Here is an 18,720-nt window from a genome sequence, read left to right as displayed (position 1 = left end):
ATAACACAAATAAATAGAATGATTGAAAGAAAACATAAAATGATTCAAACGAAGTAGAAGGAACATGCTATCCTTTGAGTTGCTTCACAACAAAATATTGTTTGTGACCAACCTCTCCATAACTACATTACATGAGAAATCACTAATGAGTTTCCTCTTAGTTTTTAGGACTCTGAAGATTTGACCACAGAGTGTAGATTTAACTTGGTTGAATTGAGCCTGTTGAATAATCCATTTAATATGTTCAGTTAATTTAGTTTTGAAAGTCTGTCAACAAGCATCTCTATAAATATTTCGACACAAATAATAAGAAAGAGTTTATTTTTTTCTGTTAAAAGCAGTGTTTTTTTTTTTGAGAATACTCCACTGACTCTGCGAAAAATAGCAGTGTTTTTTTTAATATTCCCCTGACTTTGTACCAAAGTGATTATCAGTAACCATTGAATAAATTTCTTAAACTTAAGTTGGGTTAAAAGCATGGAATGCAAAGGAAATAGTTTAGTGGATATGCAGAGCAATTTGTGAATAGACCCATTTAAATAGGAAATTAACTGAACATTTCTTCACTTAACTACTAAATGAACTAATTGAACTTTTACTTCTTACATGCCTTATTACAGAACATTACAAGAAATTGAACTTATATCTGATATTTAAACCATCATATAGAAGTGACTGGCTTCGTAGAGAATAGAGAATTATAGAAAACTTGAACAAGTTTTAACTTTTCTCTTTTTGTTTGCATACTATAGAAATGTAATGTATTTTTTGTAATCATCTACTATGGTGTTGAAGTCTCAAAAATTTAATTCAGTCACCAACTGCATAAAATTTAACCAATTAACGTAAGCACTTGGCAAGAGTATCAAAAGGAATTCATCTTATCTATTATATGTATCAGAATGATTACATGAAAGAATCAACACCTAAAACTAGAATAATAACTACATATATGGCTCAGGAAAATCAATGTCTGTCTTTCATGTTTTGTGTTCTCATTCTGGTAGCTGATGATCCTCCCTTTTGTCCCATTCGTCTACGAGACCTTGTCTTCACCTCAATCACCTCCTCCTGAAACGTACTTCCCCATCTCTCAAAATCACTACAAACACTAACACTTCCCCATCTCTCATCATCACTACCAGCACTCATGACTTTGCTTCTCAGACCCAATTCACTGTCGTACTGTTCTCGAAGCCTTGGATTGGACAAAGTCTTGTAAGCGGCATTCACCAGCACAAACAGCCTCGTAGATTCCTCTTTCATGGAAGGATCATGGCACACATCAGGGTGGTACCGAAGAGCCATGGATCTATAAGCCCTCTTAATCTCATCCGTTGTTGCTCTTCCAGGACTCACGGACAGTACCTTGTACAAGTTTTCTTGCGTTGTGGCTCTGCATGAAACACTACCAAACTTCACAGTGGAAACTCTTTGCTGTTTAGAGAGTGGAAGACCATGAGACTGAAAGGGCTTGCACATGCTTAGGCTTGAACTTGAACTTAAAGATAGAGCATCCATTTTTCTAGTTAATTGTATGTATACACCAAGCTATAGATATATTTTTTATCTGTGATGAAGATGAATGTGGAAAACGGATACGGAACTCACTTGTATTTATATCTGTGATGGTTGAGAAAGAGCTTAGGTGATGCTATGAAGAGGCCAGGGTGCTGCTTTGAACACGTGATAATAGCTACTTTATTATTTTACGTTGATTATTTGCGAACGTACGTTGAATATTCAAAGGAAAGTAAAGTATTAGGTTACAAACAAGACTTTTCTGACACAGCTTCGTGATGATAGGGAAGATGGGTATGATTGGTGTATAAAATATGAAGAAAGAAAAAAATGTGAAGAAAGTGTAGCTAGCAACCATGTTTGACTGATGCAATCAATGTGCATGTTTATTTTTGAATTTGGCACAGTCGGCTGGTAGGGTCAAAAGGGTGTGTTTTTTTCTTTCATATAAATTAAGGTATTATATATCTGCATGAAGTGTATATGGTCAAGCTTGAATTTTCGTAGTAAACAACTTGACAGAGACACATGTGTCGTATGGGTGTAATCAGGGTCGAGTTTGAGTTTAATATTAGTTAATGTGTTTGAAGAAGTTAAAAAATTCTCATTTGAAAATTATTTATGATACAAAACTTAGAAGAGTTCTTACATCGCCTGGCTATATTATTAGTGCAACTGTGTACTTAAGTAAGTTCAATTTATGCACAGTAACCTTCATTATTAAAAATTCTCACCTTATATAAAATTTTTCTTACAAATTTGTTAAAAATATTTACAAGAAAAAAAAATTTCTTATTATTTTTTTAAAAAAATTTAATTCGTAAGTAATTCTTTTGTAGATAATTATTTTTTACAAAATTATAAAATTCGTAAGTATTTCTTACAAAATTTGTTACGAAAAGTATTTTTTACAAAATATTTTACAAAAAAATTGACAGTAATTTCTTGCAAATATTTTTTTATAACAAAATTTATAAATATTTTCTAAAAGAAATCCAAAACAAAATTGACAGAAAATATAAATTTTTTTAGTAATGATTACGTGAGAGTTTGAAATATTCCATCATAATTCATGCAATTTTATAGTTTTAATCATTTATTTATGTCCCTTATTTAAAAAGGTATTTTGTCTAATTCTATTTAAATTATTTAATATTCAAAATAATAATTACAAACACTAATGTGTAAAAATACCTTCTTATATTACAAAAAAGACTTAAATTCTATTTTTTATTTTTATTTTCATTTCATTTATTATTTAATGTGATTTCCTCTCTTGTTCATTAAAGTTTAATTTTTTGTTAATTTGATTTTTTTTTATAATCACGTTTAAATAGTTAAGGCATGTGAATCATGCATGAGATTTTTTTTTAATTTTAAATTTTTTTAATTTTTTTAATTTTAAAAAATTGTCCGCTCATCAAGTAAGTTTCGTATGTTAGTGTTATGTGTTAGTTTATTGTTGTGTCAGTCTCTTTTGTTCAATTCAATTTCAATATTCATTATTTTGGTTCAATTTTGTCTAATTTCTTTTAAATAGACCAATTTTGTTTTTTTTCAAATTAAAACCAAATTTAATTTTTATATAAGTGTTATACTGATATTTTTATTACAATGGACATTTTTATTAAAAATTTCTTGAATTCAATTATAAAATATTAGATTTAATAATAAATTGAACATAATTCTTATATTCAATTATTAAATAGAATATAATTACTAAATGATTTAGCTTTAAATGTTAATTTTAGAAATATCGGAATAATTAGAATATTACTATTAGATTTATGTTTGATTTTTTACTACATGTAAAACATAGGGTTAGTTTAACAATAATTCTAGAAATATTTATGATTAAATTTAAGAATTTAAATTGAATTTCAAAAATATTTAATAAAAATGTCAATTTTAATAAAATCATCAACATAAAATTTATATAAAAATTAAATTTTTAGAGGGGCAAAATTGCTCGATTTATAAAAAAAAAATTAAATTGAATCAAAATAGTGAATATAGGGACTGAATTGAACAATAGACAAGAACACAATCACAAACTGATATGTGGATATGATATTGACACGTGGACAATTTTTTTAAATTAAAAATAAATAAATAACTAAAAATTAAAAATTAAAAAATCACGAACTAATACATATTGTTCACATGTCGTTGAGTATTTAAATGTCATTACAAACAAATGACCAAATTGATAAAAATTGAGACTTTATTGATCGTGAAAAAAAATACCACATTAAACAAACACGACAAAAATAAAAACCAAATAATATTTATGCCTTACAAAAATTAAATTAGTTAAAATGAATTGTTGTAAAAAGAAACACAGTAGAATTTTTTACAATTTTGGAAACACTTAAATAACAGATGTAATTTAAGAGATATAATATTTGATTTAAGAAAGAATCAATGAAGTAACACTATGTTACATTGATTATATTTTTTTCTTTGTCTTAATGATTACACGTTATATACAATAAAGTTTAAAGTTTATATATAAATCTAAATTATGTTAGATAAATATTTATTATTGTGATTATGACAAACAAAAAAAAAGGTCTTCTTGCAAAATTGTTGTATTGTCCTTAATTATTTTAAGATCTAGGTGTTTATTTGTTAATATTAATGATAGAATTAGTATGTTCGATATAGAGATAATTTTGTAAATTTGGTGTTGTTGTATAAATAATATATTTTTATAGTCTTAACTTTTGAAGGACTATATTAATATATTTTTTTATTCTATTAATCTTCAATTGAATATTATTAGGAAATATCTTATTTTATTTGTTTTATACTACTAAAATGGGATGTTATAAACGTACCATTAAATAATATATTGAAGTATTTAAAAAGTAAAAAGAGTATAATAGAAATGTGTAAAGATAAATATGGAATCAAAATTATAAATTATTTAAGTATTTTAATTTTAGGTATAGATAAAAATATGAGGTCGGATTATGTTGGCCCGTCATCGAAAAACAGGTAAAAAATAGTAGACCAAGTCGGTCCCGGGTTGGCCTGCCATTTTTTTTAATTTTTATTTCTGATATATATATATATATATATATATATATATATATATATATATATATATATATATATATATATTATTTCGAGCATATTTAATCATATAAATGTTTTTTAAGTTTTTAATTGATCAATTAATAACTTTAATTTGATAAATTAAAATAATTGTTATATTTACATGTTGAATTACTCTATTATATATAATAATTGGAACTTAATTTTTAAGTGTCAATGATTTAAATTATAACATTATTGTATATTTACACTTATACAAAAATTAATATAGAAAACTTAATGTTTTAAATTATTTTTTATTTTAAAAATTAAAAAATTAACATAAAATTAAAAAATAAAATAAAAATTGATCAAAAACGGGCTGATCCATAAATTTGATGGGTTAGACAGATCGGATCAAAACGGACTAGAGAGTTGAAAACTTCAATCCAGCCTACCCTTCTCTTAGCGGGCTGCGGAGCACGCTTTAACACCTATATTAATAAACACATTTCAAGGATATTTTTAATTTGAAGTTTTAATTAATATTAGGTTCTTATAATATTTTATTTATAGGTGAATCGTTTGAATTATATCTATTTTACTTTAAATTGTTATATATATTTTAATAGATGTTATAGATGGAATACATTCACTCATAAAGCTCCACTCACTCTTCCAGTTTTATGTTTGGATAGTTTCACTTTGGACACCCTAATATTAAGAATGCTCTTGGGTTGGGTTGGGCCGGGAAGGATATGGAGAAATGTATTATTCAACCTACTAAAGATTTTGCTGATAAAAGAAAACAAACAAAAACCTACTAAAGAAAATATCAAGATGTTGAAAACCATGTTTTATTTGAAGTTGTAATTTTCAAATATTAATCGAATTAACAGATAACATAGTCTTTACAAAAATTAACTAAATACTTCATTTCTGTCTAAAATACAAAATTAATAGTAGGTCTTTTATACTAAACTCATCACCTGACAAATAAAATTAAATTAGTTTAAATTGGATCGGGTTTAGTTCAATTATAAATAAAAATGAACCTATATAATTATATTGGATCAAATCAAGTTGGATGATTGGATAAACTCAATCCAATACACACTTCTTCGTATATTGCTACTCATTTTTTAAAATTGTATTTACATTTTATTAGCATTAATTCATCAATCAAATTTTGAATAAAAATAAGTATGGATATAATATTATTTTTTCTATTATTGCATATCAACTTTCTGTTTCCTCTGCAACTTAATTTTAAGTATATAATATTATAAATTTAATTTGTGAGTTAAATTTTATTTTAGCTTCAATGAAAATTGTTGCTCAAGCTCTCAATAGGTGGGCCACATGTTAATAGGGTGGTGGGGGAAGAAATGGGCCACAAAATCTTAAGCTTGTCATAGCACATCAGTTTACAATTTATATTCCAAGAAAAAAAAAATCTTCTTATATATATATATATTTGAGCATGATTTAACTTAAATTAGTAGTAGTCATTTCAAAAATTTTACGTTCTAAAGAAAGGATCACAGCTTGCTTATTTTTGTTTCAAAATACCCTTATCGCAAAAATTCTGAAAAAGGGTATTATTTACTGATTTGACTCTCTCCTCACTACAGAGAACAAATTTAATTTTTGAACGATAAATGAAATAATAATTATCAATTAAAAAATATATATTCGAAATTGACTTTAGAAAATATTTATTCAAATCATAATTACCTTTAGATTTAATAGGCATATATTTAATTTTATCATAAATTAAATTTATTCATTTCTAATTAATAATTGTAAATACATTTTATTTTCTAAAGTTAATAATTAACTCTAAAAGGTAATAATTCTAGTCATGATTAGTTTTAAATTATTTTGTTACAATTTTGGTTTGTTGACTTTGTAATCAGTAATAACAATTTCTTTTACTTTCATTAATTTTTGTAATTGACAATTTCAAGTACATTTTTTCTTCTGAAGTCAGTAATTCAGTTTAACTTTTGAATTAAAGTTATAAGAACAATAATTGACTTTAAATGGATAAAATCCATCACGAACCTTCTGTTTTTTTGTTTACTTTAAAGTTTTTAAAAATGAGTAACACTTTTTTAATTTGATGTAAAAATAATATATAGTTTATGCGGTGGTTGATTGAATGGACCACAACATTGGTGCCTCCAGAATGATGCCACAGAAATTTGTAGCAGCAACAATTATGAATAAGCAATTTGTTTTGCGAAGCACGCGCCGAAAAGCAAACAACAGTTCAATGCAACAACGCCTTTCTGCCCATCTAAAGCCTCGCCGCATGCCACCAATCATTTGCAAAACTTGTACAACTCACTTTCCACACCACATGCACTTCCTACACAAAATGTTATAAATATAAAATTGTTATTGTGTGAATTAAATTTAAAATTATATGTATTAAATATTATTTACTACTTTATAAAATGGATATTTTATAAATAAATATATAATATCCTAAAATATTAAATATAAATATGAGTCAAATTAAAATACTAATGCATCATAAAATACACCTCTTAATAAGATGAAATCATTTTAGACTTCAAAGTGTATAATAACTTCAATGTCTAAAAAACAAAAATATTAAACAGACACGTACATCAAAAATCAATAATACTTTCAAGTTACGAACAACAAAAAAGAGAAAAGATCAACTATGAAAATAGTTTCTCTAAAACCTTCAATTCACGATCCAATGGTCAAAGTGAAAAAGTAAATATACCATCTAATCTTCTCTCTTTTCCTCTCTAAAATACTACAACTTTTACGTACTCTCTCTTGACTTAGAAGACTTCTCAACACTTAGATTTAGTGGAACAAAATGAAGTTAACTGAACTTTGTAAATAAACATAAGCAAACTAGAACATTTAAAATGTCCTTCTAAAAAAAAGGGAAACACTGAAAAAATTTAGACTTCAAAATATACATACATTACCTGACATGTTCAAAAAATAGAGTATTAAAAACACTTACAAAAAATTAAAGTAGATGAGAATCTCAACCCATTTTCATTGGATCGACTCATATCTCATCGCATTCAAATTTTATCAATTACATTTTTCCTATACGGCTCCTCTAAGAACGCAAACTTACAAAGATCCAAAATTTACATGTGAAAAACAACATCAGATTAGGTTTGAAAAACGTCAATGTTAAGTCAATCTATCGTCATACTGATCTAATCCAAACGAAACATGCATTTATATAACAGTACAGACACGAACACCAAACCATTTTAATAGGTGCTCCTTTCACAAACCTTACTCTCGACCAAACAACGAACTAGGACCCATTGTGTGCGTATACTAAATGTTTTTGCATAAGCGATTGTTGTGACTAAGAAAACCATAATTGAAAATAAGTCCACTGGAACTAGTGGTAGTGCTCGTACACCACACCATGTTATGACTTATAATATAAAATGGCACAAATAAAATACTGTAGGAACATAACATGACAAACATCAAACTGTGACATGAATAAACAGACTTGTATATAAAAGAAAAGAGGGTACAGTCTCAACTCAGGGAATGAATTTTATCTACCATTAAGTCAAACATAGAATGAGAAGAAAACCAAAATAAAACATCAAAAGTAATAATCCCTCATGTCATCTCTCTCTACTCTTAAAATGGAACCAAACTATTTTCAGAAGCCTGAGAATGTGGCCACCAATATGCCAACAAGCAAGGTTCCAGCAGAAATTGGGAATGATGCTGCGTTCCCTTTAGCTGGTGCTGGTGCAGGAGATACCTCACGTGCAGCACCGGAAGATGAAGCACCAGATGCTTTTGGAGATGGAGAAGCTTTTGGAGAGACCCCATTAGCTACAAAAAAAACAATGACTCAATTACAAACACCAACAATGTTCAAGTCTCACACAATAATCAAAATGGCCAAGATTTTTCATACAGCAGAAGAAATGCAGCTATGGGAAAGCATCAAAAGCAGATTTTTGTAAGTAGAAATAGGGAAAATAAGAATTCACAACTATGATATAATTATTGTTTACTTTAGATCATCATCATTCACAACACAACAGAAGAACAAACAAAAACTTGAAAATCAGATATGGCTCTTGTTTATTTAAATTAAGAGGCTGGAAAAAACAAAGCACGTGACCGCTTTGTAATCTGAAGCTTTGTAATCTGAAACGAAAATCAGCTTCAAAAACCACACATCAGGGATAAAAAGGGCATAAAGCAGGGAAAAAGAGTACAGTAAGTAGGTGACATACCAGGAGCAGCAGCAGCAGGGGCTTCAGACACTGCAAAAAAACAATCGAAGACACGGTTACTGACATGAATCAAGAAAGAGACAAAACTGCAAAAACGGGTGATATGTATGAAAAATGAGATCCATGTTCAACATCAAGGGTACACACAGAAAAAATAAAAACTATGTATCCCGGGTACCACCACCATCATCTGATGTAGCATAGGGTGATGTTAAAAAAATCGAAAAAAAGTTCAAAAATTGTGCTAATCCAGTCATAACATAAATAATTATTAACTCGATGTGTTTCTCGCTCGTAACACAAATGGCGTGACAAAGAAAGGCACCATGAGACCGATCCATCTCGAACATGCATAAAAATGAAACCTTTAACCAACCCAGAAGTCGAAAGCACTGATCTTTATCGAGAAATCTACCCTAACGAAAATAAAAACACAAAAGCAAAGAGAAACAGAGACCCCAAATGGGAAAAGGAAAAAAGTTGCAGAATTTACTCACATCCACAGTTGGCGACAGAAGGGGCAGAGACTTTGCATGCGGTGGGGAGAGTGGTGGCCTTGGTGGCATTCAAAATCACACCAAACTGAGCACTGCTTTTGAAAGCCTCGCATAGGCAAATAGGGGCAGTTTTGAGCACAGACTTGAGGCCAGAACAGCATGTGCCCTCTGGCTTGGTGATGGTGCTGCCATTGGTGACAAAGGACAAGCAATCGGCCATGGTGAGAACAAGGCTTGAACAGTCTACAGATGGTGCTGGGGCTTGAGGAGATGATGCGCTTTGTGCTAGATCAATGGCGCATAGAGCCATGAAACACACAATGAGGGAGAGTTTTGATGCCATTTCTGGAGAGAGAAAAATGAAGAGATAGTGAGGAAATAGAGAAGTGAGAGAAAGGAAGAGTGAAGAGAAAAGGTGGAACACTGAAATGGAATTGGGGTGTGGGGAGATGGTTAAATAAGGTCACAACGGAATTCTGTTTCTTTTTCTTTCTTTTTTTTTTATTTAAAAAGGTTTCAATTTAAGAATTATTAGGAAGGTTGAATACTTTAAGAATGCGTTCTTCCTGTTGTTTCGTTTCTTTTGTTCTTCAAAATTGTTTAATTTGTTTCTCTATTAAACTCTTAAATATTACTTCCATTTAGAAATTATTGGGTATGTTAAATAATTTAAGATTTTGTTCTTTGATTTCTTTTCAAAAAGGACTATTAATATATTAGAAAAGTTAACCTTTTAAAAAAATATTTAACAAAAAATAAAAAAAATATAAGTAGTAATTTAAATATTATGTTAGTTATTTTATATGAATTAATAAAAGTATTATTATAAAATTAAGAAAACATAAATTTATGAAAATTGTTTTTTAGTTCACATTTATTTTTTAATTTAATTCTTTAAATAATTTATTTTATATTAAAGTAATTATTTTATTAATTTTATTTTTAAGTAGTTGTTTTTTTAAGTTTAACTGTTTTTTTTTTTAATTTGATTATTTATTTTTTAAATTTAACTACTTTTCTAATTTGAACATCTTTCTAATTATAAAACTGCCAACAAAATAAATAATGACATTATAAAAAATAATTTATATTTAATTTTATGATTATAATCTATTATGTATTATCTTTAACAAAATATATAAAAAGAACTCTTTTGTGTTTATATGTCATAATATCAATTCTACCCTTTATAATATAATTATTTATTAAATTTTTTAAAATTAACAGTTACTTTTACCTAATTTATATAAAACTTTTTTTTCTTTTTTCTTTTTTTATATTCATTAACAATTAATTTTTCTGTTCATTTCACTTTATTTTTAATATTTCACTTCATTTATAATAAATATAAATTTATTTTATATATTAACTTAATAACATTATACTATTATCATCAATTCTATAGAATGCATATAAACAGACACGATAGAGTGTAAAATAGTAATATATGAAAAGAATATATAAGAAAATTTATTTTATTACACATTTTATTTTGTTGATAAATGTATTAAAAATTAAATTTTTAGTCGTCTATTATAATCTATTATCCGAAAAGAAGATACTAAAAAAAAAATTATTATACCTTTTATTTTATTGACAAATATCTTAAAGATTTATTTTTTAGTCACTTGACATTTAAAATTTATTTTTTATTCATTTATTTTACTTTTTAATTTTATTTATTTATATTTATTTTTTTACCGATGTGCATAATAAATTTTATAACTTCTACTTAATTAGTCATCGTATAAATTACTAAAAAATACCTTATATTCAAATAAGAAAAAGATCTTTCTAATATATTTTCAACGCATTTATTATATTAAAGAATGTCTAATATTTAAATTATTAATTTTTTATATATTATTTTTTTCTTTTGTGATATATATTTTTCTTAACATATTTTCAAAGTATTTATTATGTTGAAAAAGGACTTATATTTAAATTATTAATTTCTTTTATATATTATTTTTTTATTTTTCTAATATATAATTACTTAGTCATTTATAAAATTAAGTTTAAAAAATATATTTTATTTTTATATCTTAAGATTATAAAATTTAAAAATAATATATGTTTGTTGATAATAAAGTATAAAAATAATTGTAATAAAATAATTTTGTCTTCAAAATTTATTAGTAAAAAATTATATTTATCATGTTTATATTAAATAATAATATAAATATTCCTATTATTAAATATTATTCATCTTTTTAGTATGTAAAAGTTAAATTAATTTTATGTAATGAAAATTAACCTTAATGATCATAACATAAAATTAGGAATAAAATTTTAAATAATTATATTTATAACAGAAAAAATTAAAATATTGCATTTAATAATTCATTTAAAGGATTAAAATACATGTTTGTAACGAAAAAAGTTACACAACTTAATATTGTATATAATTTTTGTTTTACTTAATAGTTTGAGGTTTAAAAAATATATTTGTAATAAAAAGAAATACATACTTCTTAATACTATAATATTGAAGCGGGGATGTATTGAACGATGTAAACAAATGAAATGCTAGTATGAAACGCGTTTAACACACAAAAAATAGTTGATATAATTGGATTAAAAGAATTATATACATTTATGTTCAAAGTTCGATGACCAAATGTATAAAAATTTCAGACATTGATGAATTCCAAATTTGTGTCAAAGTTCAAGGACTAATAATATATTTAACCCTAATTTTAGTAGAGGTCTAATTGTGTTCACCTTGTAGTCCCCCATTTGAAATTGTTTTGTCGGTGTGATAGAGGTATGAAATGTAATATCTCCTTTCTTGGCTGGGTTATTTGAAATTTTTCAGGGTTGTATAGATATAGATTTATCTGTTCACATGGATGACTCACATTTCGAAATGGTGTTTCACCATGATGGAATGTTTGAGAGGAACGTGTCATTGTAATATGTTGGAGACTTAAGTATTTTGGCATGTGACCCAGACACTTGGAGCTACTTTGAGATATTGGGTATTTTTAAGAAAATGAGTTATGTCAATGTCAAGGAGATGTGGTATTCAGTTGGGAGAGGATCTGTTTTGGAAGGGAGCTTAAAATTATTGTCTAATGACTGAGTAGCATATCATATGCTGAATATAGTCACACTTAATGGTCAAGTTCACTTGTATGTTGTACACATAATGCACTTAATAAAAGTATTATTATAAAATCAGGAAAACATAAATTTATGAAATTTCCTTTTTTGAGTTCACATTTATTTTTTAATTTTATTCTTTAAATAATTTATTTTAAATTAAAGTGATTATTTTATAAATTTTATCTTTTAACTAGTTGTTTTTTAAGTTTAACTGCTTTTTTAATTTGATTATTTATATTTTAAATTTAACTATTTTTTAATTTGATAATTTTTCTAATTATAAAACTGCTTAGAAAATAAATGAAAAATTATTATAATAAAATTATAAAATTATTTATATTTAATTTTATAATTATAATCTATTATGTATTATAATATAATATATGAAAAGAATATATAATGTGCAAGTTAAAGAGGATCTCTCCGTAACCAGTTGGTTTAGAGGTCCGCCAAATCAAACATTTCTGGGTAAAATCCATCAGTCTAGTTAAGGTCATTTGGAATAGGAGGATATGTGACTCTATGTGCGAGTTAGAGGAGGATATCCGTATATGTGTTTTCTGGTAAGTCTTAATTTTTGAGGTCGAAAATTTTTGTTGTCTGAAAGAATCTAAAGTCCACTTTTGTTTTAAAATCTTGTGGGCTTGGATTTATTTTCTTTTTATGATATCTAATATCCTAGTCATTTATAAAATTGAGTTTAGAAAATATATTTTATTTTTATATCTTAAGATTATAAAATTTAAAAAATAATATATGTTTATTGATAATAAAATATAAAACTATTTGTGATGAAATAATTTTGTCTTGAAAATTTATGAGTAAAAAATTATATTTATCATGTTTATATTAAATAATAATATAAATATTCCTATTGTTAAATATTATTCCTCTTTTTAGTTTGTAAAAATTAAATTAGTTTTATCTAACAAAAAAATAACCTTAATGATGTACATAAAACTCGGCATAAAGTTTTAAATAATTAAATTTATAACAAAATAAATTAAAATATTGCATTTAATAATTTATTTAAAGGTTTAAAATATATGTTTTGTAACGGAAAAAGTTACACTACTTAATATTATATATGATTTTCGTTTTATTTAATAGTTCATTTTAGAGGTTTAAAAATATATTTGTAATAAAAAAATATATTTTTTACTGCTATAATATTGAAGTGGGAACATGTCAAACGGTGTAAATAAGTGAAATGTTAGCATGAAACGCATTTAACATACCAAGAATAGTTGATCTAATTGGGTTAAAAGTATTATATTCATTTATGTTTAATGTTTAAGGACCAAATGTATAAAAGTTTCCAACATAGACAAAATCCAAATTGGCATAAAAGTTCAAACACTAAAAACATATTTAATCTTAATTTTAGTAAGACCAGTAAAAGCTACAAAATTAATTGTCTTCAAATATATCACTAATGTATTTATATTGTCATTAAATGACTATAAAAACATACATTAAATATGCATTGATTGAATGAGCATGGATTAGATGAGTCTAGATACACATCAGATATACTTTTCATACCCTTATTAAACGAATATAGTAAAAAATATCACACGAGTCTAACAATACACATTAGACGAGAATCTAGAGTAGATACACTAATTAGAAGAGTATAAAAAAAAGATATTTGAAGACTCATTTCATACAATGATTAGATGAGTTTATGAATACTTTAATTAGACGAGTTGTCGATGAATTGATCAGACCGGTCTAACAATACACATTAGACAAGTATTTCATATATTGATTAGATGAGTCTAACAATATACATTAGACAAGCTTTTTATAAACAAATTTGACGAGTCTATTAATATACATTGGACAAGTATGTCCATTCACTAATTAGGTGAATCTTGCAATATATATTAGACGAGTTTATTTATACATTAATTAGACGAGTTTAGTAGTAAACATTAGATAAGTCTATCCATGCACTAATTATACAAGTATTTTTTGCATAAAACATAAAACAAGTCATTTCATGCACTAGTTAGTCGAGTCTAATAATACACATTAGGTGTGTTCATCCATACACAAATTAAACGAGTTTTTGCAACACACATTAGATGAGTTTATCTATACACTGATTAAATGAGTCTAACAATATACATTATATGAGTTTATTTATACACATATTATATGAGTCTATTAATATTAGACAACTCTATCCATTATCTGATTAGACGTGTCTTGCAATACACATTAGACGAGTTTATCCATACACATTAGATTAGTGTAACAATACACATTAGATGAGAGTGTCCATATACTGATTAGATGAGTCTAAGATTTGATATTAGATGTATTTGTCAATGCATTGAATATACGAGTCTAATAATACACATTAGACCAAATGTCTATACACTGATTTGTATTTATGACAAATATATTCTACGTATTTTTGCATAGTTTATCATTTGTATTTTTTAGAGAATTTACTCTATACCTTTTAACATGTTATATCCTTTATATTTTTACAAAATCTACTCTTTACATTTGTATATATACATTGACTTTCTAAACTTATAAATAGTTTTCACCTTGTTCTATTCAAAATTTAAAATTATTATTATTATTATTTTTAAATATATTTTAGTATAATATATATTTAAATATTTGTTAATATAATATATATTTACTAACATAAGAAACACACAAATAAGCATGCGTAAACACAACTTTAAAATTAATTATTATTATATCAATAATATTAATAATAATTATTCTTATTATTATTATTAATTTGTTATTTTTTATTATCATTAAACAAATTAACACATACGAATAGTATGTGTTTTCACTAATTATTATAATTACTCAAAATTTATTTTGGTATACAATTAATAGATTTAATAGATGTAATCTATTAATTTAAATTAATTATAACAATTTTAATGGTTTACTGCAATTAATGAATTAGTAAATTTATCATCAATAAATTTAAAAATATTTTTAATTTATTATTAATTTAAATTTAGTATTAATAATTTAAATATATTTTTATTAATTTAAATTTATTACTATTAACTTTAATAAATCTATAAATGCATTACTTATAATAAAACTATTGCTAAAATAACTATATTATATAGTATAATACAATATATTTAAAACATTATATTATTAATATATCTATAAATAGATCGGGTTTAAATTATTTATAATTTTGATGATAATAAATAATGTTTAATTTTAATATAATAATATATTAATATACATGATTAAAACATGTATACGGAATAACTATAAAATTGTTTCTTTAAAAATCATGAATTAGAATGTGTGATTAGGTTGTCTGATCCATTGACGGATTTTGACAAAAAATATTGGAGGGGTTAAAATAATATAATTTTGAGATCATTGAATTTGACTATTAGTATAATGCTTCAAAGAATGACTTCTCTACTAAACAATTTGATCATTAGTATAATGCTTCAAAATATGTGAAGAAGTAGAGTCTATATTGTTTTCATTAATAGTTTATTTTTTATCACTTTTAAACGACGAATTTATTCTTTTATTCTTTATCAATATACTTCTTTTGTAAATAATATTAAAAAATTATTTATCATAGTCTAATAAACAATTGAGACACGTAGTTATTAAAAGAAAAATATATTATAATTAAGTTATAATTAAAAATCGGTTATGAAAAAACACGTGATACATTTTTTTTCTATATTCATACAAAAGTGAACAAAAAGCTGATGAGATAAAAAATAATGTTTTAATTATCAAGTGAGACAAGAGACAAGGAAAGAAAAGCATAAATGAGAAATGAAAGCAAAAAAAAAGAGTTTGTGTCTAACTTTTTTTCTTCAAGAAAAAAAAAAGAGAAAACATATGAGAGTGAGAGATGATTACAATTTGTGAAAAAATTAAAAACACAATAAGAATGAAAATAAAAATTATCTTAATAAATATTTGGTTTGATTACTCTTTTGATTCGTGATTTTTGTTTAAAAATGTTAAGTTCGTCCTCCAGATTTTTTAGTCTCAATTTTGTCTTGATTTTTTTAAAAACTAATGCAATTTGGTCTTTTAGGATCAATTTCTTTAAATCTCTTAAAACGGATTAATGATTCTTTCATTAAAATTGAATCTTTTAATATGGATGATGTGCTTTATGATGTAATTAATATAATTCTAGTGTCAATTTTTTGACAAAAACAAAGATCAAAAGAGAAATTAAACCTAAATATTTTTATTCTTTATTATCTATTCAAATTAAATGTTGTGCTTTATTAAATAAATAAAAAATACACAATTTAATTTTGATCAAAACTTAAAATATAATACTTACAATTAAAAGTTTTAATAAATTTCCAAAAAAAAAATAATGTATATATATATAAAATTAAAAAAAATTCAAAATTTGGGGGGGCCAGGCCCCTCCCTGCCCCCAAAATCATCCGCCACTGGTCTTATCCTACAAACCGAAATTACACTCATTTTAGTTCATGATGTACAAGACAAATATTATAAAAGGATAATCATTTATTCCAATTTATCGATTTGTCTTGTGAATTTATTGGTGTTGACTTGATTCATACATTTATCTTTTGACACAATATGTAAGGACCACAAATAATTTTTATTATTATACCTTATTTTGTAAAGGGCTGCCCCAAACCTTATGGGCTTAAGGGTTGGCCCAAAAGCGAATTCTGACCTAATTGGCCCTAAACCCCCTCACTTTCACTCATTCACAAAAACGTAGCTGTCTCCCTCCACTGCCCAAAAAGAGCTATGCTAGGGTTTACACTATCTCGATCAAACAAAGCTCAACTTCGTTTCCGTACTCCACGTAAGTTATTCCTTTAGCTAATGTTGATCTTTCTCCAGCTACGTTTCTATTATTCTAGTTAGGGTTCCGTATTAATCTTGCTTTGGTTTTGTTCCATCGTGTTTCCAATTTTAGGTTTGTCCGTAGAACTGTGGTGCTCACAGTTGCGTATTGAAGTTTCTGCTAGCTTTTCCAGGTAAAGGAAGCTAGAACCCCTTTCTGTTTCATGTGCTTGTCGTTTGTCTGGCTTGTGTTTCATGATTCTTGAACTAGTATGCTATTGTGGATGCGTGGGAGGGTTGGTACTATCATTTATGTGTGAAATACAATTGATACAGGTACGAACAATGGCGAGGTATGATAATCTCGCCCAAGCGAGCTTGTCTCGTCTAGGCGAGACTAACAGGGGTTCGCCCAAGATTTCTGCGTGAGAGGTCGCTTAAGCGAAGAGTCCCCGTTTTGAGCGAGACGCATTCTCGCTTGGGCGAGGAGGGCTCGCCTAAGCGAGATCTCACATGAAGTCACTGTTCCACTCCTCGACTTCTCGCCTAAGCGATGGGAGTCCGCCTAAGCGAGGGAAACCTCTCGCCTGAGTGAGCATCCTCAGCCTGAGCGAGAGTTGGGCGAGGATGCACCTTGTTCTGATTTCTTCTATGTTAATTGGATGAATGTCACATGTATGGCTGGATTATTGTGTTAAAGTATGTTCTGACTGTTTATGCATGAGTGATGTGGTTCATGGGTTACGAATTGAGTGACTTTGTATGCATGAGATGGTAATGTTTGAGATTCATGAGTTTTAACATGATGTGAGTATGATGTTCGTATGGGATGATTCATGACAATAAAATGATGAGTTAGTTGAGGGATATGGCATGGTGTTGGTATGAAATCCACTTATACCTTCGTGCTTTGGGAAGGATGAATGAAATGGATTCAACATGGAATACAAATGGGGATGGATTGTAAAGTTCGGCATGAGATATTTATATGTGCATATTAAATATTAATTGTTTGTTTATGATTGGTTCATGGTCAGTGCGTAATTTCTTGAAATCTCTAGGTGGATTTTCAGGGTCGTACTTCAGTGGTCGGGACGTAATTCCATGGCCCATGTTAGTGGGTGTCTATGGTGGTGCCCCATCTATATAACTTGGTAAGGATTCAAGGTAAGGATCGCATTTTGACACTCTAAGGAGTCGGTTAGTCTCATTTAGAGCGGACTGACTCCTGTGATGAGAGTAGCAGGAGGCCCGGAACTCATTAAGGGCTAACCTTGTGTGTGGGGGAATTGATTCATCGTAACACTTGTAACACATAGCTCGGGGGTGAGAAACTCGGGGTGAGCAGAGGTATCCACCACAAGTGCAAGCATCTGCTGAATCCGACCAGGTTATATGTATCTGGATGAGTCAAGTCGAGTCTTAGTGTATTATTTTGGAAGGTCATAACATGTTAGAAATATTTT

General features: G+C 26.8%; 2 protein-coding genes across 2 annotated transcripts; both read right to left on the bottom strand.

Annotated features, from left to right (window-relative positions):
• Positions 1–863: 863 nt before the first annotated feature.
• Positions 864–1,605, bottom strand: LOC114176914 (chaperone protein dnaJ 20, chloroplastic-like). Its single transcript, XM_028062115.1, has one exon. It carries the CDS (start codon positions 1,519–1,521, stop codon positions 967–969), a length of 555 nt encoding a protein of 184 aa, XP_027917916.1. The 5' UTR covers positions 1,522–1,605; the 3' UTR covers positions 864–966.
• Positions 1,606–8,002: 6,397 nt separating this feature from the next.
• LOC114175039 (non-specific lipid-transfer protein-like protein At5g64080) lies at positions 8,003–16,234 on the bottom strand. Its single transcript, XM_028059796.1, has 4 exons — positions 16,190–16,234; positions 9,335–9,791; positions 8,838–8,867; positions 8,003–8,427 (listed from the first exon to the last, which is right to left on the bottom strand). The coding sequence occupies exons 1-4, from the start codon at positions 16,232–16,234 to the stop codon at positions 8,249–8,251; spliced, it is 711 nt and encodes a 236-aa protein (XP_027915597.1). The 3' UTR covers positions 8,003–8,248.
• Positions 16,235–18,720: the final 2,486 nt, after the last annotated feature.

Source organism: Vigna unguiculata, chromosome 3 (assembly GCF_004118075.2).
Source record: "Vigna unguiculata cultivar IT97K-499-35 chromosome 3, ASM411807v1, whole genome shotgun sequence".
In the NCBI taxonomy this organism is placed as follows: Eukaryota; Viridiplantae; Streptophyta; class Magnoliopsida; order Fabales; family Fabaceae; genus Vigna; species Vigna unguiculata.
Note: the sequence above shows the minus strand (reverse complement) of the source record. Positions and strands in the feature narration are given on the sequence as shown.

Coding starts and splice junctions, on each gene's coding strand:
- LOC114176914 (XM_028062115.1), bottom strand. CDS start 1,521: ATGGATGCTCTATCTTTAAGTTCAAGTTCAAGCCTAAGCATGTGCAAG.
- LOC114175039 (XM_028059796.1), bottom strand. CDS start 16,234: ATGCTTTTCTTTCCTTGTCTCTTGTCTCACTTGATAATTAAAACA. Junction 9,792..16,189: donor CTCACTTGATAATTAAAACA/TTATTTTTTATC, acceptor TTGTGACCTTAT/TTAACCATCTCCCCACACCC. Junction 8,868..9,334: donor TTCTGTCGCCAACTGTGGAT/GTGAGTAAATTC, acceptor GTTTTTTTGCAG/TGTCTGAAGCCCCTGCTGCT.